The sequence below is a fragment of the Rhinoderma darwinii genome, chromosome 1 (genome assembly GCF_050947455.1).
Source record: "Rhinoderma darwinii isolate aRhiDar2 chromosome 1, aRhiDar2.hap1, whole genome shotgun sequence".
NCBI classification, from domain to species: Eukaryota; Metazoa; Chordata; class Amphibia; order Anura; family Rhinodermatidae; genus Rhinoderma; species Rhinoderma darwinii.
Window position 1 is genome coordinate 625,578,777 of NC_134687.1, and position 21,290 is coordinate 625,600,066.

The 21,290-nt window shown below is 43.3% G+C and overlaps 2 protein-coding genes across 2 annotated transcripts in view; one reads left to right on the plus strand and one right to left on the minus strand.

The window, feature by feature from the left end:
• Nucleotides 1-7,806, minus strand: part of C7 (complement C7) — a 70,767-nt gene extending 62,961 nt beyond the window's left edge. The window contains exon 1 of the mRNA XM_075842375.1: nucleotides 7,678-7,806. Coding sequence (XP_075698490.1) covers nucleotides 7,678-7,683 — 6 coding nt within the window. The 5' untranslated portion in view covers nucleotides 7,684-7,806. The remainder of the gene's footprint in view (nucleotides 1-7,677) is intronic.
• RIMOC1 (RAB7A interacting MON1-CCZ1 complex subunit 1) overlaps nucleotides 1-21,290 on the plus strand; it is a 48,279-nt gene that overhangs the window by 12,543 nt on the left and 14,446 nt on the right. Inside the window, exon 2 of the mRNA XM_075842393.1 lies at nucleotides 9,585-9,666. The gene's annotated coding sequence lies outside the window, so the exon portion shown is untranslated. The remainder of the gene's footprint in view (nucleotides 1-9,584; nucleotides 9,667-21,290) is intronic.

Sequence of the window (21,290 nt, forward strand, 5' to 3'; positions counted from 1 at the left end):
TGGATTGATGTTCGTCCGGATGGGCGGCAGTTGGGTTTTTGGCGGGAGGAGGTCGTTTCTGCGGTGGCTAGGGAGTAGAGGGATGCTGTGGAGTCGGGTGTTGCCTGACGTGCATAGGTTTGCGCAGATGGACAGAGCCCCGGATGTCTTGGTTTTGCACGTCGGGGGTAATGATTTGGGTAGTCGTCCTTTCCGGGAATTGATTAGGGATATTAAATATGATCTACTCAGGTTGTGGTCCAGTTTCCCGGGAGTTAAGGTGGTATGGTCGGAGATTGTCCCGCGTAAGGTTTGGCGGCATGCCAGGTCGGTGTCTCGTTTAAATAAAGCCCGGGTCAAGGTTAATCGGGCAGTTTCGGGTTTCGTGGTAAGAAACGGGGGGATCTTCGTGCATCATTATGACTTCGAGGATGGCCTGGGTAATTATTGGCTGGGTGATGGTGTGCACCTGACGGCCGTGGGGATTGACCTGTGGACTCTGCGCTTGCAGGAAGGAATCAAAAGGGCCCTCTTGTTGGGTGGGGGCTCGCATACTTAAAGGTGTCTAAGTATGTTCGTGTGGCGGATTGGGGGTCCTTGGAGTTGGTGGTAAATTACTGTGGGGGGGGGATTCATCGGGCGTATGGTCCCTCCCCAATTTATTATGGTTGGTAGTCTGGTCAATTTGGGCTCCTGCTGGGTGGTGTCCCGGGGAGTGGTTGCAGTTTAGGTCAGCCAACTGCAGGTATAACGGTGCCCCTGAGCCAGTAGGGTGACGGCTGGGAGTAAAATACGATGCAGGTGGGCTGTTTGGTGACAGACTTTTTGTAGCTCCAAGGACTCCCCTTCCATTGTTATTATTATTTGTAAATTGTTGTTCATTATGTTTGTTTGTAAATAAAATGGCTGCTGTGGCCAAATTTATCCAACCCAAGTGTCTGAGTTTTATTATAGGGACGGGGGCTTGGTAAGGGGTATGGCCAATAATGGGGAAGGGGAGTGGGTGAAGTAACATTCCCCCGGGTAGGAGTGTACGCACTCTACAGTCCCCTGATCAAGTACAGGCTGGACCCGGCAGAATGCCCTAGGGGGAGGCCACCATGATCAGGGATGTAGGCAGGGAAGGAGTAAAGGAGTTAGGAGGGGTGGTTAGGGGGCGGAGGTTCGTGGGGCGAGGCTAGGATACTTAAGGGTGGTAGAGAGGAAGGACGCCGCCATTACACCTAGCAGCACAGGAAAGCTTGTCCCGCCCTCCCTCCCTAAATGTTTTTGTTCGTCTGTGATTGGCAATTTTGGTATTTCGCTTTGTTGCTCGTTGTTTTTGTCTTTTTCCCGCAGGTGTCGGAGGATGCTGTGGAACAGTTTTGCAATGTCGCAGCAGTTGTATGGCGGATTGGGGGTCCTTGGAGTTGGTGGTAAATTACTGTGGGGGGGGGAGATTCATCGGGGGTATGGTCCCTCTCCAATTTATTATGGTTGGTAGTCTGGTCAATTTGGGCTCCTGCTGGGTCGTGTCCCGGGGAGTTGTTGCGGTTTAGGTCAGCCAACTGCAGGTATAACGGTGCCCCTGAGCTAGTAGGGTGACGGCTGGGAGTAAAATACGATGCAGGTGGGCTGTTTGGTGACAGACTTTTTGTAGCTCCAAGGACTCTCCTTCCATTGTTATTATTATTTGTAAATTGTTGTTCATTATGTTTGTTTGTAAATAAAATGCCTGCTGTGGCCAAATTTATCCAACCCAAGTGTCCGAGTTTTATTATAGGGACGGGGGTTTGATAAAGGGTATGGCCAATAATGGGGAAGGGGAGTGGGTGAAGTAACATGACCCCGGTAGGAGTGTGCGCACTCTACAGTCCCCTGATCAAAAGCAGTGCAGGAAGCTCCGCCTACAGCCCGTTCTGCAAGAAACCTGTGCAGCAAGGAGAGATGGTAAGTTCCTTTCTGTGTACACATGTCTGTATGTAAATGTTCCAGTATGTGTGTGTCTATATGTGTATATGTTTCTCTGTGTATGTGTAAATTTTTCTATGTGTGAGTCTGTATGTATATATATGTGTGTGTGTGTGTGTGTGTGTGTGTGTGTTTATATCACTGTGTGTTATTTGTGGTCTTACATAGGACTACAGATAACACTATAACATTATCTGTACTCAGAGCTATCCCTGTGTGTTATCTGTGGTGTTACATAGGACTGCAGGTAACATCTGCACTCTGCACTCTGTGCTGTGTGTGTGTGTGTGTGTATATATATATATATATATATATATATTTATATGTGTGTGTGTGTGTGTGTGTATATATGTTTGTGTATATGTGTGCGTGTGTGTGTGTGTGTGTGTCCGTCTCTATTCCTGTCTCAAGGAACAATGTGTGTGTGTGTGTGTGTGTGTGTGTGTGTATACATGCCTCCTGTGTGTGTTTATGTATACATGCCTTCTATTTGTGTATGTGTGTGCATATATGTATACATGCCGTGTGTGTGTATGTGTGTGTGTGTGTGTGTGTGTGTGTGTGTGTATACATGCCGTGTGTGTGTGTGTGTGTGTGTGTGTGTGTGTGTGTGTGTGTGTGTGTGTGTGTGTGTGTGCGTGTGTGTGTGTATATACATGCCTCCTTTGTGTATGTATGTATACATGCCTCCTGTGTGTCTATGTATAAATGCCTTGTGTGTGTGTGTGTGTGTGTGTGTGTGTGTGTGTGTGTGTGTGTGTGTACATGTCTCGTGTGTGTGTGTGTGTGTGTGTGTGTGTGTGTGTGTGTGTGTGTGTGTGTGTGTGTGTGTTTGCTTGCTGGTATGTCTAAATATATCTTTTTGTACAGTATATTTGTGGCTACTTCTTTATTTGTGGAGAACAGCAATAGAGAGTCCCGCACAGGGCTCCATCCAAACTAAGGCCGGCCCTGACTGTGAGTGACATTATTGTAAAGTGGAAGGAACCGCAGCAACTCAGCAACGAAGTGCAGACCACGTAAAGTTACGGAGCGGGGGCGCAAGTGCTGAGGAGCGTAGTGCAGAAAAGTCACAAACCGTCTGCTGACTCCGTAACTGCAGAGTATAAACCTCCTTTGTCATTAACATCTGCACAAAAACTGTGCCTGGGAGCTTCATGGCATGGGGCTTTACATTACCAGGCACAATGCCAAGCGTTGGATGGAGGGATGTAAAGACACCGCCACGGGACTCTGGAGCGGGGGAAACGTATTCTGTGGAGTGACGCTTCTCTATTTGGCAGTCCCATGGACAGGTCTGGGTTTGGTGAATTCCAGGAGAACGTTATCAGCCTGACTGCATTATGCCATCTGTAAAGTTTGGTGGAGGGGGAATAATGCCATGGGGTGTTTTTCAGGGGTCAGCCCCTTAGTTCCAGTAAAGTGTTAATGCTTCAGCATACCAAGACATTTTGGACAGTTGTAGCTTCCAACTTTGTGGGAACAGTTTGGGGTTCGGCCCTTTTCTGTTCCTCATGACTGGGCCCCAGTGCACGAGGTCCATAAAGACATGGTTGGGGGAGTTTGGTGTGAAAGAACTTGACGGCCGCAGAGCCCTGACCCCCAACCCCATCCAACACCTTTGGGAAGAACTAGAACAGTGATTGTGAGCCAGGCCCCCTCCCCCAACATCAGTGTCTGACCTCACAAATGCTCTTCTGGATGAATGGGCAGAAATTCCCACAGACACCCCAAAATCTTGTAGAAAACCTTCCCGGAAGGGAGGAAGCAGTTTTATCTGCAAAGGGGGGAACAACTCCATATTAATGCCTATGCCGATTTAGATTGGGATGTCATAAAAGCTCCTGTAGGTGTAATATGGAGATGTCCCCATACTACTGTCCATATAGTGTACCTGGAGATAGAGCCGTAAGGTAAGAGGAAACTTGTGGCGTTCGCTGTCTGCTTGCTGGATGGAGTAAAAGCTAAGAAGGGGTTGGATGTTAGATATGATGTATGGAGACGGTGGCGATGGCAGCAGGACAAGGAACCGCTGTAATAAGTGGATGAATAAAAACGGAGTATAACTAAGTATAGACAACTAAAATAAATATAATTGAAAACAGGAAAAACGGGAACAAAATAACGCCAAAATAAAATGATAGGAAAAGTGGCGGGAGAGGAGGAGAAAAGAGGGATCAGAGGAACATCCCTGTGTCATGTCCAGTAATATCTCAGCTGGGCGCCCATCTCATCCTGTATTCAGATAATAAACATTCAATCAGTAAAGTGACAATCACGACCTATAGAAAAGGTAAAATGTTACAAGAGCAGCAACAATGTAACAAACAGCGAGAATGTGAAAATACCAGGCAGCCGGGCCGATAGATAATGACAGAATGAAGGTTTCCTGGGTAGACAGTGACCGCCACATTACAGTTCTGTCCATGTGACAGGTCTATAGATGACGTACTGGACTATATACATATATTTTCATCTTCTTTTAATACATTACTCTAGACATTGATACAGGGGGACATGGATCTTTGTGATGGATTCTCCACATAGACTTTAATGGAGCAGAGAGGATTTTTTAGAAAACTTTTTTATTTACGTTGACTTTAGTGTGGTACTGATGGACAGGGAGTCTTTAAGGCATTGCTCTCTGGGAAAAAGTTGGCTATGTGAGATGCTATATGTACGGACTCTCAGAAGGTACTGATTTCCCTTGTGGAGATCCAGCTGGTAGTGCAATGCTCCCTGGGAAAAATATGCAAAACATTTCCCCAACAGAAGCAAGAAAATTCTCTTTCTAGTGCCACCTATAGGTGAGTAAGTCAAAGTCGGACCCTTTATAGGGTCTGAAAACATGACTTACATTCCAGGCAAACCAGCAGAGCTGAAGCTACACATTTCTTCACCCGGGGCAAAGGTTTGGTTCACTGTCCCCATCCCTGTTTTTAAATATCCCACCAAGGCGAAGTGGCTTTTGCCCCCCCCCCCGGCACCCGGCACCCGGCACCTGGGGAACATGTTCCGGTTACCCCCACTAACTACACCCCTGCAAACCAGGGACACCCATCCGTAGACAGCACTGTTTCTAAGTAGTTGCTCCTCATCAGCACAGAGTAGGGTTCTGGTTGGCAAATTATATGTTGAAAAATAGATTGAAAAACTGATGTAAGTGCCCACCATTAGTCGCCCGATGGTGAATGTGCCGTATAGAATTAGAAAATAATATACGGCACATTCACTATTGTATATTATTGCAGTATTGTAGTAAGACAGTATGACATGAAGTCTAACAACAACACCTGCAGACCAGGAAGAAGTACTGCATCATGTCAATTACAATATGTTACACTCCAGGTTATCTTGTAGTCCTGTTTCAGAAACAACAGCTGGACTTATTGGTCGACCACCAATATGACCTAAACTATAGCTACACATGGGTAATCACTCAGCTTTCCCAGAGACCAGAATGGCAAATCTGCCTAATTAATTAGTAATGCATTCGCCTCTCAGATTTGCTGCTAAGGACACTGGGAAAGAGCTGTAATAGCATAAAAGTTGGTTGTCACCCAACTTTCCAAGAATCAGATAACTAAGAAGCAATGACTGCACCATAAAACAACTTATAGACTTGCATTAATGTTCTTAGCTCGATATAGGCATGTATCACTATTAGGATCTAAATCATTGGTCTGCAACCTGTGGCTCTCACGCTGTTGCAGAACTACAACTCCCAGCATACCCTGATAGCCTCAGGCAGCCAGGGCATATTGGAAGTTGTAGCTCCGCAACAGTCATGTTATGAGAATCACCCCTGTTAAGGAATGTCCCGGTAATATGGAATCAGGGTTGCAGAGGTTTTACATTCCCTGTCACTGACTTGTGAATCCATCAACAGATAACACACTGCTGTTTATTGACTTGGATACAGATAGTATTTTAGAACAAGGGAGCGGGAAGTAATTTACATTTCCCCCGGCTTTAAATGTGTATCATCAGAGCACTATCAGGGTCCGCAAATAGTGGTTCTGTCGTGCTTTGTCCTGATTTTTAGGGGGAAAAACGCAACATTTGACCTCACCCTTATACGGGCAGCTAATTCAATACTCAGAATATGTTAGGAAACGGCAGTTTATACAATTCCACAATATTTATTTCTTGTTGCTCATACTGTGGCAATATATCCTGCAGCGCTGTACAGAGATTGTCAATCCTCCCATCAGTCCCTGTCTCCAGCGGAGCTCACAATCTAATTTTCTCTATCCCATACATACTGAGGAAGATGTCAAAGGAAGACAAAAAACTAATTGAGAGAGAGTGGAATGAAACCAGAGAACCTGGAGGAAACACACGAGAACGTACAAACTACAAGAATATGTTGCCTTTTGTGGGTTTTAAACCCAGGGCCCAGCTAACCACTGAGCCAGCCTGCTGCAAAATAACAGTGCTAACCACTGATCCACCATGCTGCAAGATAAGGCTAGGTTCACACAACCTATTTTCAGACGTAAACGAGGCGTATTATGCCTCGTTTTACTTCTGAAAATAGGGCTACAATACGTCGGCAAACATCTGCCCATTCATTTGAATGGGTTTGCCGACGTACTGTGCAGACGACCTGTCATTTACGCGTCGTCGTTTGACAGCTGTCAAACGACGACGCGTAAATTAACTGCCTCGGCAAAGAAGTGCAGGACACTTATATACATTATATGCAGGGCACTTCTTTGCAACGTAATTTGAGCCGTTCTTCATTGAAGTCAATGAAGAGCAGCTCAAGATTACGGGCGTCGAAGACGCCTCGCATAATACGAGGAGGAGCTTTTACGTCTGAAACGACGCAGCTGTTTTCTCCTGAAAACAGTCTGTCTTTTCAGACGTAAAAGACAGTTCTCGTGTGCACATACCCTAACAGTTCTAAACACTGATCCACCATGGTGCAATATAACAGAGCTAACCACTGATCCATTGTGCTGCAAGCTAACAGTTTTAACCAATGAGCCACCGTGCTGCAAGATAACAGTGCTAACCACTGAGCCACCCTGCTACAAAATAACAATACTAACCACTGATCCACCATGCTGCGAGATAACAGTGCTAACTACTGATCCATTGTGCTGCAAGATAACCGTTTTAACCACTGAGCCACCGTGCTGCAAGATAACAATGATAACCACTGAGCCACCCTGCTGCAAGATAACAGTGCTAACCACTGAGCCACCGTGCTGCAGGACAACAGTGCTAACCACTGAGCCACTGTGCTGCAAGGTAACACTGCTAACCACTGAGCCACCATGCTGCAACATAACAGTGCTAACCACTGATCCACTATGCTGCAAGATAACAGTGCTAATCACTGAGCCACCAAGCAGATATCATGGAAATTGTGATGTTAAATTACAGATAAATCAATTACTTAGGCCGGTCCTAGACATAAAGTGACATTGCGCATTTACTCACATAAGTCCGATTCCCAATTAATGTACATGATCAGAATGTTTTAGGAGTTTTACATAGGACTGCAGGTTCATCACAAGAGTTAGCCTTTAATATGTTCACAATTTACAATTAATAAGCCATTGACGCAACAGTATTAAATAAGTTGTAGTAGAGCTGAACATGTCACTGGGCTCAACTCATGGTGATGTCATAATGTTTTATCTGTTTTACATAGGACTGCAGGTAATGCTACTGAATTATCTGGTGCCCAAAAATACCTTGTATGTCAGGAGTAAGATGATAAACCTGGGATCTTACCTTCATATCTGGAAGATTTCCTCTGTCAGGGAGCTGTTGTCAGAAGTTACTCTGCAGTGGAAGTTCAGCCTGGATGTGTCCTGTTCCTCCACCGCCGGGAGATAATCCCAAATCTGTATCCTGTTTACTGAAATCACCACCCTCTTCTCCTCCTTAAAGAGGCTCTGTCACCAGATTTTGCAACCCCTATCTGCTATTGCAGCAGATCGGCGCTGCAATGTAGATTACAGTAACGTTTTTATTTTTAAAAAACGAGCATTTTTGGCCAAGTTATGACCATTTTTGTAGTTATGCAAATGAGGCTTGCACAAATCCAAGTGGGTGTGTTTAAAAGTAAAAGTCCAAGTGGGCGTGTATTATGTGCGTACATCGGGGCGTTTTTAATACTTTTACTAGCTGGGCGCTCTGATGAGAAGTAACATCCTCTTCTCTTCAGAACGCCCAGCTTCTGGCAGTGCAGATCTGTGACGTCACTCACAGGTCCTGCATCGTGACGGCACCAGAGGCTACAGTTGATTCTGCAGCAGCATCAGCGTTTGCAGGTAAGTCGATCTTACCTGCAAACGCTGATGCTGCTGCAGAATCAACTGTAGCCTCTGGTGCCGATGTGGCCGTCACGATGCAGGACCTGTGAGTGACGTCACAGATCTGCACTGTCAGAAGCTGGGCGTTCTGAAGAGAAGAGGATGTTACTTCTCTTCACAGCGCCCAGCTAGTAAAAGTATTAAAAACGCCCCGATGTACGCACCTAATACACGCCCACTTGGACTTTTACTTTTAAACACACCCACTTGGACTTTTGCAAGCCTCATTTGCATAACTACAAAAATGGTCATAACTTGGCCAAAAATGCTCGTTTTTTTAAAATAAAAACGTTACTGTAATCTACATTGCAGCGCCGATCTGCTGCAATAGCAGATAGGGGTTGCAAAATCTGGTGACAGAGCCTCTTTAAGTTGGGTTCTGCCTTTATAACAACACTCAAGTTTAAGGGTTTCCCACCTCTTACATTTATGGCATAATTTAAAAATAGGTTATCCCATAAATATATGATCAGTGGGGTCCAACCTCTGGGATTTACATGCTCTGTGCCCCTCCAGCTATCATCAGTCCGTCTCTAAGCAGGGAATGCCAGGTCACCCCATTATAGTCTATAAGCCGATATGAATATTGAGCACAGTGCTCGGTCCCCACCAATATATCCTATAATGTCGACCCTGCAAGGTAAGAGCAACTGAAAAGAAAATTCCTTAAAGGGTTTTCTCATCATGTCCATTTATGTGGGGACCGGATACAAGCAGGAGGAAAAAGGAAAAACTTTTCTTGTTGGGATCTAAATCCTCTGCACAGACATAGTTACATGATAAAATTCTGTCTGCCTGCAGCCACCACTAGGGCGAGCTCACTACATACAGATATATACAGCTCCCATAGAGTTACATAATAACGTGCTGCCTGCCTGCAGCCACAACTAGGTGGAGCTCATTATATACAGATATATACAGCTCCCATAGAGTTACATGATAACAAACAAGGAAAAGAGAAAGATGCCTCCAGCTCACCTTATAAACGGATCTGTGCTGAATGGTCCTCTGCGCACGGGTCCTCGTGACGGCACACGACTAACTGACTGCTTGTTGAAGAAAAAAGGGGGGTGGATCCAGCGCTGTTGTTGTTAAAAAGAAACTATTTCTAAGTTTTAATTCTATCCATTTAAAATTAGGATCGGTAGCAAAGTTATGATAATGTCCTGGAATGCTGAGATTGTAGAAATAAAGGTAAATAGCCTACGCGTTTCGAACGCTGCCTGCGTTCTTATTCATGGCTTGAGGTGTGGTTACTGACTGTGAATGCTGTGTTTAAATATCCCGGGTAACATGTGTTTTTTTGTGTTGATTGCGTTTCAGGAACAATCAGTAGTGGAACGCAAACCTTGGTTCGTTGTAACCTACTGACGTCTGGTTTCAAAACTTGGATTACTTCGTAATGGTGAGTATTATGGTTTGTTTATGTTTGAAAGAGATTCCTAATGTTATTAAACTTAGCATTCTTATTCTTTCATTATTCTAATAGCTGGTAGAATTGTTTTTTGTTCCAAGTATGAGGTCTGATTGACACTTAGGAAGTCTTATTATCCGGAGATTTGTATTGTCGGTAGTAACTGGTAAATCGCATTAGGTCAGTGTCATGTGTATAGTGACTAAGAAAAAAATGAAAAAATTGTTCTTTAATGTTTAAAGGAATGTGTGGGGAAAGGCTAAAAAGCATGTATACCCATAGAATTGTATACCCAAGAATTACATATTGCTGGTTAAAATGAATTAAATTATTTATTTACGATAGTGGTTGTCTTGAAGAAACCTTTTGATTCAATATAATATTTTAATTATATAAAGTATTAATAATTTTTGTTTGTGTACTTCTGTGATGAACAAGCATATTTTATGTTCATGATAACGTTCTGCCTGCCTGCAGCCACCACTAGGTGGAGCTCATTATATACAGATATATAACTCTATCCCATAGAGTTACATGATAAAATTCTGTCTGCCTGCAGCCACCACTAAAGGGAGGTCACTACATACAGATATATACACCTCTCATAGAGTTACATGATAAAATTCTGCTGCCTGCAGTCACCAGTAGGGGGAGCTCACTACTTACAGATTTATACAGCTCCCATAGAGTTACATGATAACATTCTGCTGCCTGCAGTCACCACTAGGGGGAGCTCACTACATACAGATATGTATACCTCCCATAGAGGTACATAATAACATTCTGCTGCGTGCAGCCACAACTAGATGGAGCTCACTACATACAGATATATACAGCTCCCATAGAATTACATGATAACATTCTGCTGCCTGCAGCCACCACTAGGGGAGCTCACTACATACTGATAAATGTAATATATAACAGTATGCAGCAAGCTCATTATCTCCCTCTAGTGGTGTCTGCAGGTAGCAGAATTTTAACATGCAACTCTATCTCTATGCAGAGGATTTTGAGCTCTGTATCAGAAAAATGTTACTTTTTTAATTTTTCTGATACAGGCAGAAACCAGGTGGCAGTGCAGCTTTATATGTCTGTAGTTGGAGGGCAATGTTGCAGTCCATAGAAGAGTCCTGGATTGTGTGCGACTCGCTCTGACCTGGAACCACAACATGGGACCACCAGTCCTGTGGAGCAGCCATTATGCCGGACCCTGCCGCCTGCACCAAGCTGAATACTGGGTCAGCCACTGGCTGGGCAGCAAGTATCCATGGCTAATGGACTCACTTGCAACTCCTGAGTAGCAGCCACATAGCCATGTCCTCTCACTTACTGACGCCTTCGCTGCCGCACAGCAATTCCAAACCCGCCGTGGGCCCATCGGATACCATGTCATTGATACATCTGAAATAGCACGAGTCCACCTCACTTAACTAATATTTGAACATCCTTTTGTCGGATCACAATGTCTACCCCTTATGGCTCCTTGCCCCTCCTCCATGCTTTTCGCTCTTTGGTATAGAATTTATAAGAATGCTTCGCAGTGGCCTCCATAGGATCCTGTGCTCAGGCTTGTGGGGTGAATGATGAATACGTCTTCCAGTTCCAGATGTGGAATGTAGTGATTATGATCTGGTTGTCTTAGTCTGCGGCTTCCTTGCCCTTTTACCATTTCATCATTTACTAGACAGACTTTAGGCCTGGAAGACGTCGTCCTGAACATCAGATAAATATCACTTTGGCAGGCGCTGCCTCTGATCCCGTCATTAGGAAGGCCAGACCTACTACAGGATGATGAGATTCTACCCCCACCCTCAATTTAACATTTTCCTGTATAGTAACCTGCCGGCCACCATATTGTTTGTTACACTTTATCTCCTGCGGCAGGAAGTAGATTGTTGTATATATATATATATGTGTATATATATATATATATATATATATAAAAAATATATGTATATATAGATATATAGTCAAATGCATCAATAGGGGCAGGAAGGGGCTGGGATCTCCTGTTGTCACACAATGCAAGCTTACATGCTATTATATTTTGTCATTGTCATTATGTTGAGACATATATACGGGTGCACTGTGCCTTTAACTGTGTGCTATTAACTGCTGTCCCCACAGGTGGCGTTACAGAGGGGTCAGTCCGCTGTGTATTGCATTCATTTTATGTTGGTTACAATCTTTGCACTGATACTAGGCATTGTGATGTACGGCTCAGATGCCATATTGGCTCGCGTAGCAAGGCCATCTTTGCCGTGACATTCTAGCGAGGGCCATATATCACCTAAGCATCCTTACATACTGTCCCTATGCAGAGGCACATTACCACAGATATCATATTGTGACAAGAGCCCACCTATAGGGGCACTAACCAATCGTATGCAATAGGGTACAAGATAGAAGTTAATGAACATAACATGGAGTTCAGGGGCCCAAATATTTCCGATGGCGGCCCTGTGTGTATGACTTTGCAGCGGTCGCTGATGCTGTTCTTTTGGTAGGATGTAGCTTGGAGATCAGGGGTCTTAGACTGACAGAAGTGAAGTTGTTGGGCTGCTCGTCATGCTGGCACTGGGTTGCCCCATTGGTGGCTGTGGTAGCAGGTGAAATGTGGAAGATGTGCTGCAGACATTTCTGTATTTATAATCTGTTTCTTTCACCTGAATTGGGATATTTCTGCAGCAGGTGCGGTTTATTGTTTCTTTTTACAAATCCCAGAAATCCCAATTTCTGTGACTATGGGACAGTCCCAGAAATTTCTGAAAAAAATATGCCACATATGACCATACCCAAACAATATTTTAATATAAATCCAGAAATCCCACAGATAACATCATTCCTCCTCCTTAGTCATACTGCTACCAACGTCTACAATAAAAAGCTGCACTACACTGCCTTGTGTGAATCCGCAGTGATGGCGTTCCTCAGAAATCTGACAGTTCTAGACTAAGCAGATATTGCCATCCAGTTATAGACAGGTGACAGTTCTAGAATAAGCAGACATTGCTATCTAGTGGTATACAGGTGACAGTTCTAGACTAAGCAGACATGGCAATCTAATGGCAGACAGGAGACAGTTCTAGAGTAAGCAGATATTTCATCTAGTGGCAAACAAATGACAGTTATAGACTAAGCCCACATTGCGTTCTAATGGTAGACAGAAGACAGTTCTAGAGTAAGCGGACATTGCCATCTAGTGGTATACAGGTGAAAGTTCTAGAGTAAGCAGACAGCCATTTGGTATACAGGTGACGGTTCTACACTAAGCAGACATTGCATCTAGTGACAGACAGGAGACGGTTCTAGAGTAAAAAGACCTCCCCATCTAGTGGTAGAAGGGTCACTGTTCTAGATTAAACAGACATTGTATCTAGTGGTAGACAGCTGACAGTTCTAGAGTAAGCAGACATTGCCATCTAGTGGTAGACAGCCGACATTTATAGAGGAAGTAGACACTGCCATCTAGTGATAGACAGCTGAGAGTTCTAGAGTAAATAGACATTACATCTAGTGGAAGACAGGTGACAGATCTAGAGTAATCAGACATTTCATCAAGTGGTAAACAGATGACAGTTCTAGACTAAGCAGACATGGCAATTTAATGGCAGACAAGATTCAGTTCTAGAGTAAGCAGACATTTAATCTAGTGGTAAACATATGACAGTTCTAGACTAAGCACACATTGCGTTCTAATGGAATACAGGAGACAGTTCAAGAGTAAGCGGACATTGCCATTTAGTGGTAGACAGGTGACAGTTCTAGACTAAGCAGACATTGCATCTAGTGACAGACAGGAGAGGGTTCTAGAGTAAGCTGAAATTGCCATCTAGTGGTAGACAGCTGACATTTCTAGAGTAAGCAGACATTACATCTATTGGTAGACAGGTGACAGTTCTAGAGTAATCAGACATTTCATCTAGTGGTAGACAGGTGACAGTTCTAGAGTAAGCAGACATTGCCATTTAGTGGTATACAGATGACAGATCTAGACTAAGCAGACATTGCATCTAGCGATAGACAGGGCACAGGTCTAGAGTAAAGAGACATTGCCATCTAGTGGTAAACAGGTGACAATACTAGAGTAAACAGACATTGAATCTGGTGGTAGACAGCTGACAGTTCTAGAGTAAGCAAATATTGTATCTAGTGGTAGACAGATGACAGTTCTGGAGTAAGCACACATTGCCTTTAGACAGGAGACAGTTCTAGAGTAAGCAGACATGGCCTTTAGACAGGAGACAGTTCTAGATTAAGCAGACATTGACATCTAGTGGTAGACAGCTGACAGTTCTAGAGTAAGCAGATATTGTATCTAGTGGTATACAGGTGAAAGTTCTAGACTATGCAGAAAGTGCCATGTAGTGGTATACAGGTGAACGTTCTAGACTACGCAAACATTGCATCTAGCGGTAGACAGGTGACAGCTCTAGACTTAGAAAACATTGCCATCTACTGGTACACAGAAGACAGTTCTAGACTAAGCAGACATTGCATCTAGTGGTATACAGGTGACAGTTCTAGACTAAGCAGACGTTGCATCTAGTGGTAGATAGGTGACAGTTCTAGAGTAAACAGACATTGCCATCCAGTGTTAGACAGGTGACAGTTCTAGAGTAAACAGACATTGTATCTAGTGGTAGACAGGTAACAGTTCTAGAGTAAGCAGACATTTCATCAAGTGGTAAACAGATGACGGTTCTAGACTAAGCATACATGGCAATCTAATGGCAGACAGGAGACAGTTATACAGTAAGCGGACATTGCCATTTAGTGGAATACAGGTGACAGTTCTAGACTAAGCAGACATTGCATATAGTGATAGACAGGTGACAGTTCTAGCGTAAACAGACATTGTATCTGGTGGTAGATAGCTGACAGTTCTAGAGTAAGCAGATATTATATCTAGTGGTCGACAGGTGACAATTCTAGAGTAAGCAAACATTGCCTTTAGACAGGAGACAGTTCTAGATTAAGCAGACATTGCCATCTAGTGGTAGACAGGGGACAGTTCTAGAGTACACAGACATTGCCATCTAGTGGTATACAGGTGAAAGTTCTAGACTAAGCAGACATTGCATCTAATGGTAGACAGGTGACAAATCTAGAGTTAGAAAACATTGCCATCTACTGGTAGACAAGGGACAGTTCTAGACTAAGCAGACTTTGCATCTAGTGGTAGACAGGTGACAGATTTAGAGTTAGAAAACATTGCCATCTACTGGTAGACAGGAGACAGTTCTAGACTAAGCAGACTGCATCTAGTGATAGACAGGAGACAGTTTTAGAGTAAACAGATATTACCATCTAGTGGTAGACAGGTGACAGTTCTTGACTAACTAGACATTGTATCTAGTGGTAGACAGCAGACCGTTCTAGAGTAAGCAGACATTACAGAAAGAAAAGCAGTGATCCAACGCAAGGGGTTTTAAAAGGATACACGGTTCCAATTTTATTTAAAAAATGTATTAAAAAAATTATATGTCTCAGATGCAAAGGTGGTCAGCTGTATTCAATGATGCCTACGCGTTTTGGACGACTACATAGTCCTTACTCATGGCTTATTGTCAACAGAATAATGCCATACTGAGGTTTATATCCGGTCATTCACAAGTGCAGCAGGGTGCGGTCGAGCAGGAGTACGCTCGAGCGCAAATCAGCCCCGTAGCGCCGCACCAACACCCAAGATACAGAAGGGTGTATACCACGACGTCAAGTAAGTAAATTTAACTGAATTATGAGAAAAAGTATATATTTGTATATCGTGATAGTCACAGTTTTGAATGATCTAATGTTATTATGGATGAATTAATATATATCCGTAATGACCGGATGTAAACATCAGAATAAATACATACTCACATGAAAAAGAAAGGCTAATAACAAAGAAAAAGGCTAAAAAAATACGTGATTGTAGATCAAGAAATTGTCAACATTAAAACCATTAAACTGGCTGGAACAAACATTGGTATTTGTGGTGGCTATAATATTGGAACAGAACATTATCCTTAAACAGATGACTATGACTTTTGACCAGTGAAAGTGCGTTTTCAGAAAACATTATAAGTTAGCCGACATCTAATAATGGGGGGGGGGGGCACATATGGAAAAACTACCTGTAAGTAATAAATCCCCATTTTTATCTATTTACCCCATGTATGCGAAAATCTCCCAACGTTCAAAACCAATATTGCAGGATTTCTCGCCTACCTGCAATCAATAGTGGAACATTAACGCTTTCCTAAGGTTGAGGCCCTGGGGAAAACTAGTTTTAAGCCCATATATCCAGAAAGCCTCTCTGTCTAACAATTTATGTCTCAAATTGCCCCCTCGGGCCGGATTATTTACCCTCTCTATAGCAAAGGACTTAAATGTTATCACTGACCTATTGTGATGTATGACAAAATGTTTGGCAGCATTGGAGATGTTGATAATGTTGGGATTTCTAATATAGCCAAGATGCTCTAAAATGCTTGTTTTAAATTTTTTGCTAGCGCATCCGACATACATCAAACTGCACTCAGTGCACTCAATGATATATATCAATGACTCACTGTTGCAATTGATGTATGTGCTTATTGGAAAAGTTTTGGCATCTTCGGTGTCGTCAAACCTTTTAATGGGCTTAACATAAGAACATATCTTAAAGGGGTTCGAGTCACATCTGAAAAAACCTCTGTGACGCAGCCAAGTCATCTTAGTCTCACTGGAGGAAAACATGAAAGGGTAAAGTGAGTTGTCCAGGGTCAATAAGCCATGAGTAAGGACTTTGTATTCGTCCGAAATGCGTAAGCATCATTGAATACAGCTGACCACCTTTGCATCTGAGACATATAATTGTTAAAATAAAATTTTTAAATAAAATTGGAACCGTCTTTCCTTTTATAACCCCCTTGCGCTGGACCACTGCTTTTTCTTCTGTTTCTTCCACCGTGTGCCGTCACGGAGATCCGGGCGCAGCCTGCACTGAAGATCTGCCAACAGTGAGCTGGAGATTTTCTCCTACAGCTTTCTAAGCAGACATTACATCTAGTGGTAGACAGGTGACAGTTCTAGAGTAAGCAGACATTGCATCTAGTGGTAGACAGGTGACAGTTCTAGAGTAAACAGACATTGCATCTAGTGGTAGGCAGCTGACATTTCTAGAGTAAGCAGACTTTACATCTAGTGGTAGACAGGTGACAGTTCTAGAGTAAGCAGACATTGCATCTAGTGGTACTCAGCTGACATTTATAGAGTAAGCAGACTTTACATCTAGTGGTAGACAGGTGACAGTTCTAGAGTAAGCAGACATTGCATCTAGTGGTAGACAGGTGACATTTCTAGAGTAAGCAGACATTGCCATCTAGTGGTAGGCAGCTGACATTTCTAGAGTAAGCAGACATTGTATCTAGTGGTAGACAGGTGACAGTTCTAGAGTAAGCAGACATTGCATCTAGTGGTAGACAGATGACATTTCTAGAGTAAGCAGACATTGCCATCTAGTGGTAGGCAGCTGACATTTCTAGAATAAGCAGACTTTACATCTAGTGGTAGACAGGTGACAGTTCTAGAGTAAGCAGACATTGCATCTAGTGGTAGACAGGTGACAGTTCTAGAGTAAGCAGACATTGCATCTAGTGGTAGACAGGTGACATTTCTAGAATAAGCAGACATTGCATCTAGTGATAGACAGGTGACAGTTCTAGAGTAAGCAGACATTGTACATTGTATCTTGTGGTAGACAGGTGACAGTTCTAGAGTTAGCAGACTTTACATCTAGTGGTAGACAGGTGACAGTTCTAGAGTAAGCAGACATTGTATCTAGTGGTAGACAGGTGACAGTTCTAGAGTAAGCTGACATTTTATCTAGTGGTAAATAGGAGACAGTTCTAGAGTAAGCAGACATTGTATCTAGTGGTAGACAGGTGACAGTTCTAGAGTAAGCAGACATTGCATCTAGTGGTAGACAGATGACAGTTCTAGAGTAAGCAGACATTGTATCTAGTGGTAGACAGGTGACAGATCTAGAGTAAGCAGACTTTGCATCTAGTGGTAGGCAGCTGACATTTCTAGAGTAAGCAGACTTTACATCTAGTGGTAGACAGGTGACAGTTCTAGAGTAAGCAGACATTGTATCTAGTGGTAGACAGGTGACAGTTCTAGAGTAAGCAGACATTGCCATCTAGTGGTAGGCAGCTGACATTTCTAGAGTAAGCAGACTTTACATCTAGTGGTAGACAGGTGACAGTTCTAGAGTAAGCAGACATTGCATCTAGTGGTAGACAGGTGACAGTTCTAGAGTAATCAGACATTGTATCGAGTGGTAGACAGGTGACAGTTCTAGAGTAAGCAGACATTGCATCTAGTGGTAGGCAGCTGACATTTCTAGAGTAAGCAGACTTTAAATCTAGTGGGAGACAGGTGACAGTTCAAGAGTAAGCAGACATTGAATCTAGTGGTAGACAGGTGACATTTCTAGAGTAAGCAGACATTGCCATCTAGTGTTAGACACGTGACATTTCTAGAGTAAGCAGACATTGCCATCTAGTGGTAGACAGGTGACAGTTCTAGAGTAAGCAGACATTGTATCTAGTGGTAGACAGGTGACAGTTCTAGAGTAAGCAGACATTGCATCTAGTGGTAGGCAGCTGACATTTCTAGAGTAAGCAGACTTTACATCTAGTGGTAGACAGGTGACAGTTCTAGAGTAAGCAGACATTGCATCTAGTGGTAGACAGGTGACATTTCTAGAGTAAGCAGACATTGCCATCTAGTGGTAGACAGGTGACATTTCTAGAGTAAGCAGACATTGCCATCTAGTGGTAGACAGGTGACAGTTCTAGAGTAAGCAGACATTGTATCTAGTGGTAGACAGACGACAGTTCTAGAGTAAGCAGACATTGCATCTAGTGGTAGACAGATGACAGTTCTAGAGTAACCAGGCATTGTATCTAGTGGTAGACAGGTGACAGTTATAGAGTAAGCAGACATTGCATCTAGTGGTAGGCAGCTGACATTTCTAGAGTAAGCAGACTTTACATCTAGTGGTAGACAGGTGATAGTTCTAGAGTAAGCAGACATTGCATCTAGTGGTAGACAGGTGACATTTCTAGAGTAAGCAGACATTGCCATCTAGTGGTAGGCAGCTGACATTTCTAGAGTAAGCAGACTTTACATCTAGAGGTAGACAGCTGACAGTTCTAGAGTAAGCAGACATTGCATCTAGTGGTAGACAGGTGACATTTCTAGAGTAAGCAGACATTGCATCTAGTGGTAGACAGGTGACATTTCTAGAGTAAGCAGACATTGCATCTAGTGATAGACAGGTGACAGTTCTAGAGTATGCAGACATTGTACATTGTATCTTGTGGTAGACAGGTGACAGTTCTAGAGTTAGCAGACTTTACATCTAGTGGTAGACAGGTGAAAGTTCTAGAGTAAGCAGACATTGTATCTAGTGGTAGACAGGTGACAGTTCTAGAGTAAGCTGACATTTTATCTAGTGGTAAATAGGAGACAGTTCTAGAGTAAGCAGACATTGTATCTAGTGGTAGACAGGTGACAGTTCTAGAGTAAGCAGACATTGCATCTAGTGGTAGGCAGCTGACATTTCTAGAGTAAGCAGACTTTACATCTAGTGGTAGACAGGTGACAGTTCCAGAGTAAGCAGACATTGCATCTAGTGGTAGACAGGTGACAGTTCTAGAGTAAGCAGACATTGTATCTAGTGGTAGACAGGTGACAGTTCTAGAGTAAGCAGACATTGCATCTAGTGGTAGGCAGCTGACATTTCTAGAGTAAGCAGACTTTACATCAAGTGGTAGACAGGTGACAGTTCTAGAGTAAGCAGACATTGCATCTAGTGGTAGACAGGTGACAGTTCTAGAGTAAGCAGACATTGCCATCTAGTGGTAGACAGGTGACATTTATAGAGTAAGCAGACATTGCCATCTAGTGGTAGACAGGTGACAGTTCTAGAGTAAGCAGACATTGTATCTAGTGGTAGACAGGTGACAGTTCTAGAGTAAGCAGACATTGCATCTAGTGGTAGACAGATGACAGTTCTAGAGTAAGCAGACATTGCATCTAGTGGTAGGCAGCTGACATTTCTAGAGTAAGCAGACTTTACAACTAGTGGTAGACAGGTGACAGTTCTAGAGTAAGCACACATTGCATCTAGTGGTAGACAGGTGACATTTCTAGAGTAAGCAGACTTTGCCATCTAGTGGTAGGCAGCTGACATTTCTAGAGTAAGCAGACTTTACATCTAGTGGTAGACAGGTGACAGTTCTAGAGTAAGCAGACATTGCATCTAGTGGTAGACAGGTGACAGTTCTAGAGTAAGCAGACATTGTATCTAGTGGTAGACAGGTGACATTTCTAGAGTAAGCAGACATTGCATCTAGTGGTAGGCAGCTGACATTTCTAGAGTAAGCAGACTTTACATCTAGTGGTAGACAGGTGACAGTTCTAGAGTAAGCAGACATTGCATCTAGTGGTAGGCAGCTGACATTTCTAGAGTAAGCAGACTTTACAACTAGTGGTAGACAGGTGACAGTTCTAGAGTAAGCAGACATTGCATCTAGTGGTAGACAGGTGACATTTCTAGAGTAAGCAGACTTTGCCATCTAGTGGTAGTTAGCTGACATTTCTAGAGTAAGCATACTTTACATCTAGTGGTAGACAGGTGACAGTTCTAGAGTAAGCAGACATTGCATCTAGTGGTAGACAGGTGACAGTTCTAGAGTAAGCAGACATTGTATCTAGTGGTAGACAGGTGACAGTTCTAGAGTAAGCAGACATTGCATCTAGTGGTAGGCAGCTGACATTTCTAGAGTAAGCAGACTTTACATCTAGTGGTAGACAGGTGACAGTTCTAGAGTAAGCAGACATTGAATCTAGTGGTAGACAGGTGACATTTCTAGAGTAAGCAGACATTGCCATCTAGTGTTAGACAGGTGACATTTCTAGAGTAAGCAGACATAGCCATCTAGTGGTAGACAGGTGACAGTTCTAGAGTAAGCAGACATTGTATCTAGTGGTAGACAGGTGACAGTTCTAGAGTAAGCAGACATTGTATCTAGTGGTAGACTGGTGACAGTTCTAGAGTAAGCAGACATTGTATCTAGTGGTAGGCAGCTGACATTTCTAGAGTAAGCAGACTTTACATCTAGTGGTAGACAGGTGACAGTTCTAGAGTAAGCAGACATTGCATCTAGTGGTAGACAGGTGACATTTCTAGAGTAAGCAGACATTGCCATCTAGTGGTAGACAGGTGACATTTCTAGAGTAAGCAGACATTGCCATCTAGTGGTAGACAGGTGACAGTTCTAGAGTAAGCAGACATTGTATCTAGTGGTAGACAGGTGACAGTTCTAGAGTAAGCAGACATTGCATCTAGTGGTAGACAGATAACAGTTCTAGAATAAGCAGACATTGTATCTAGTGGTAGGCAGCTGACATTTCTAGAGTAAGCAGACTTTACATCTAGTGGTAGACAGGTGACAGTTCTAGAGTAAGCAGACATTGCATCTAGTGGTAGACAGGTGACATTTCTAGAGTAAGCAGACATTGCCCTCTAGTGGTAGACAGGTGACATTTCTAGAGTAAGCAGACATTGCCATCTAGTG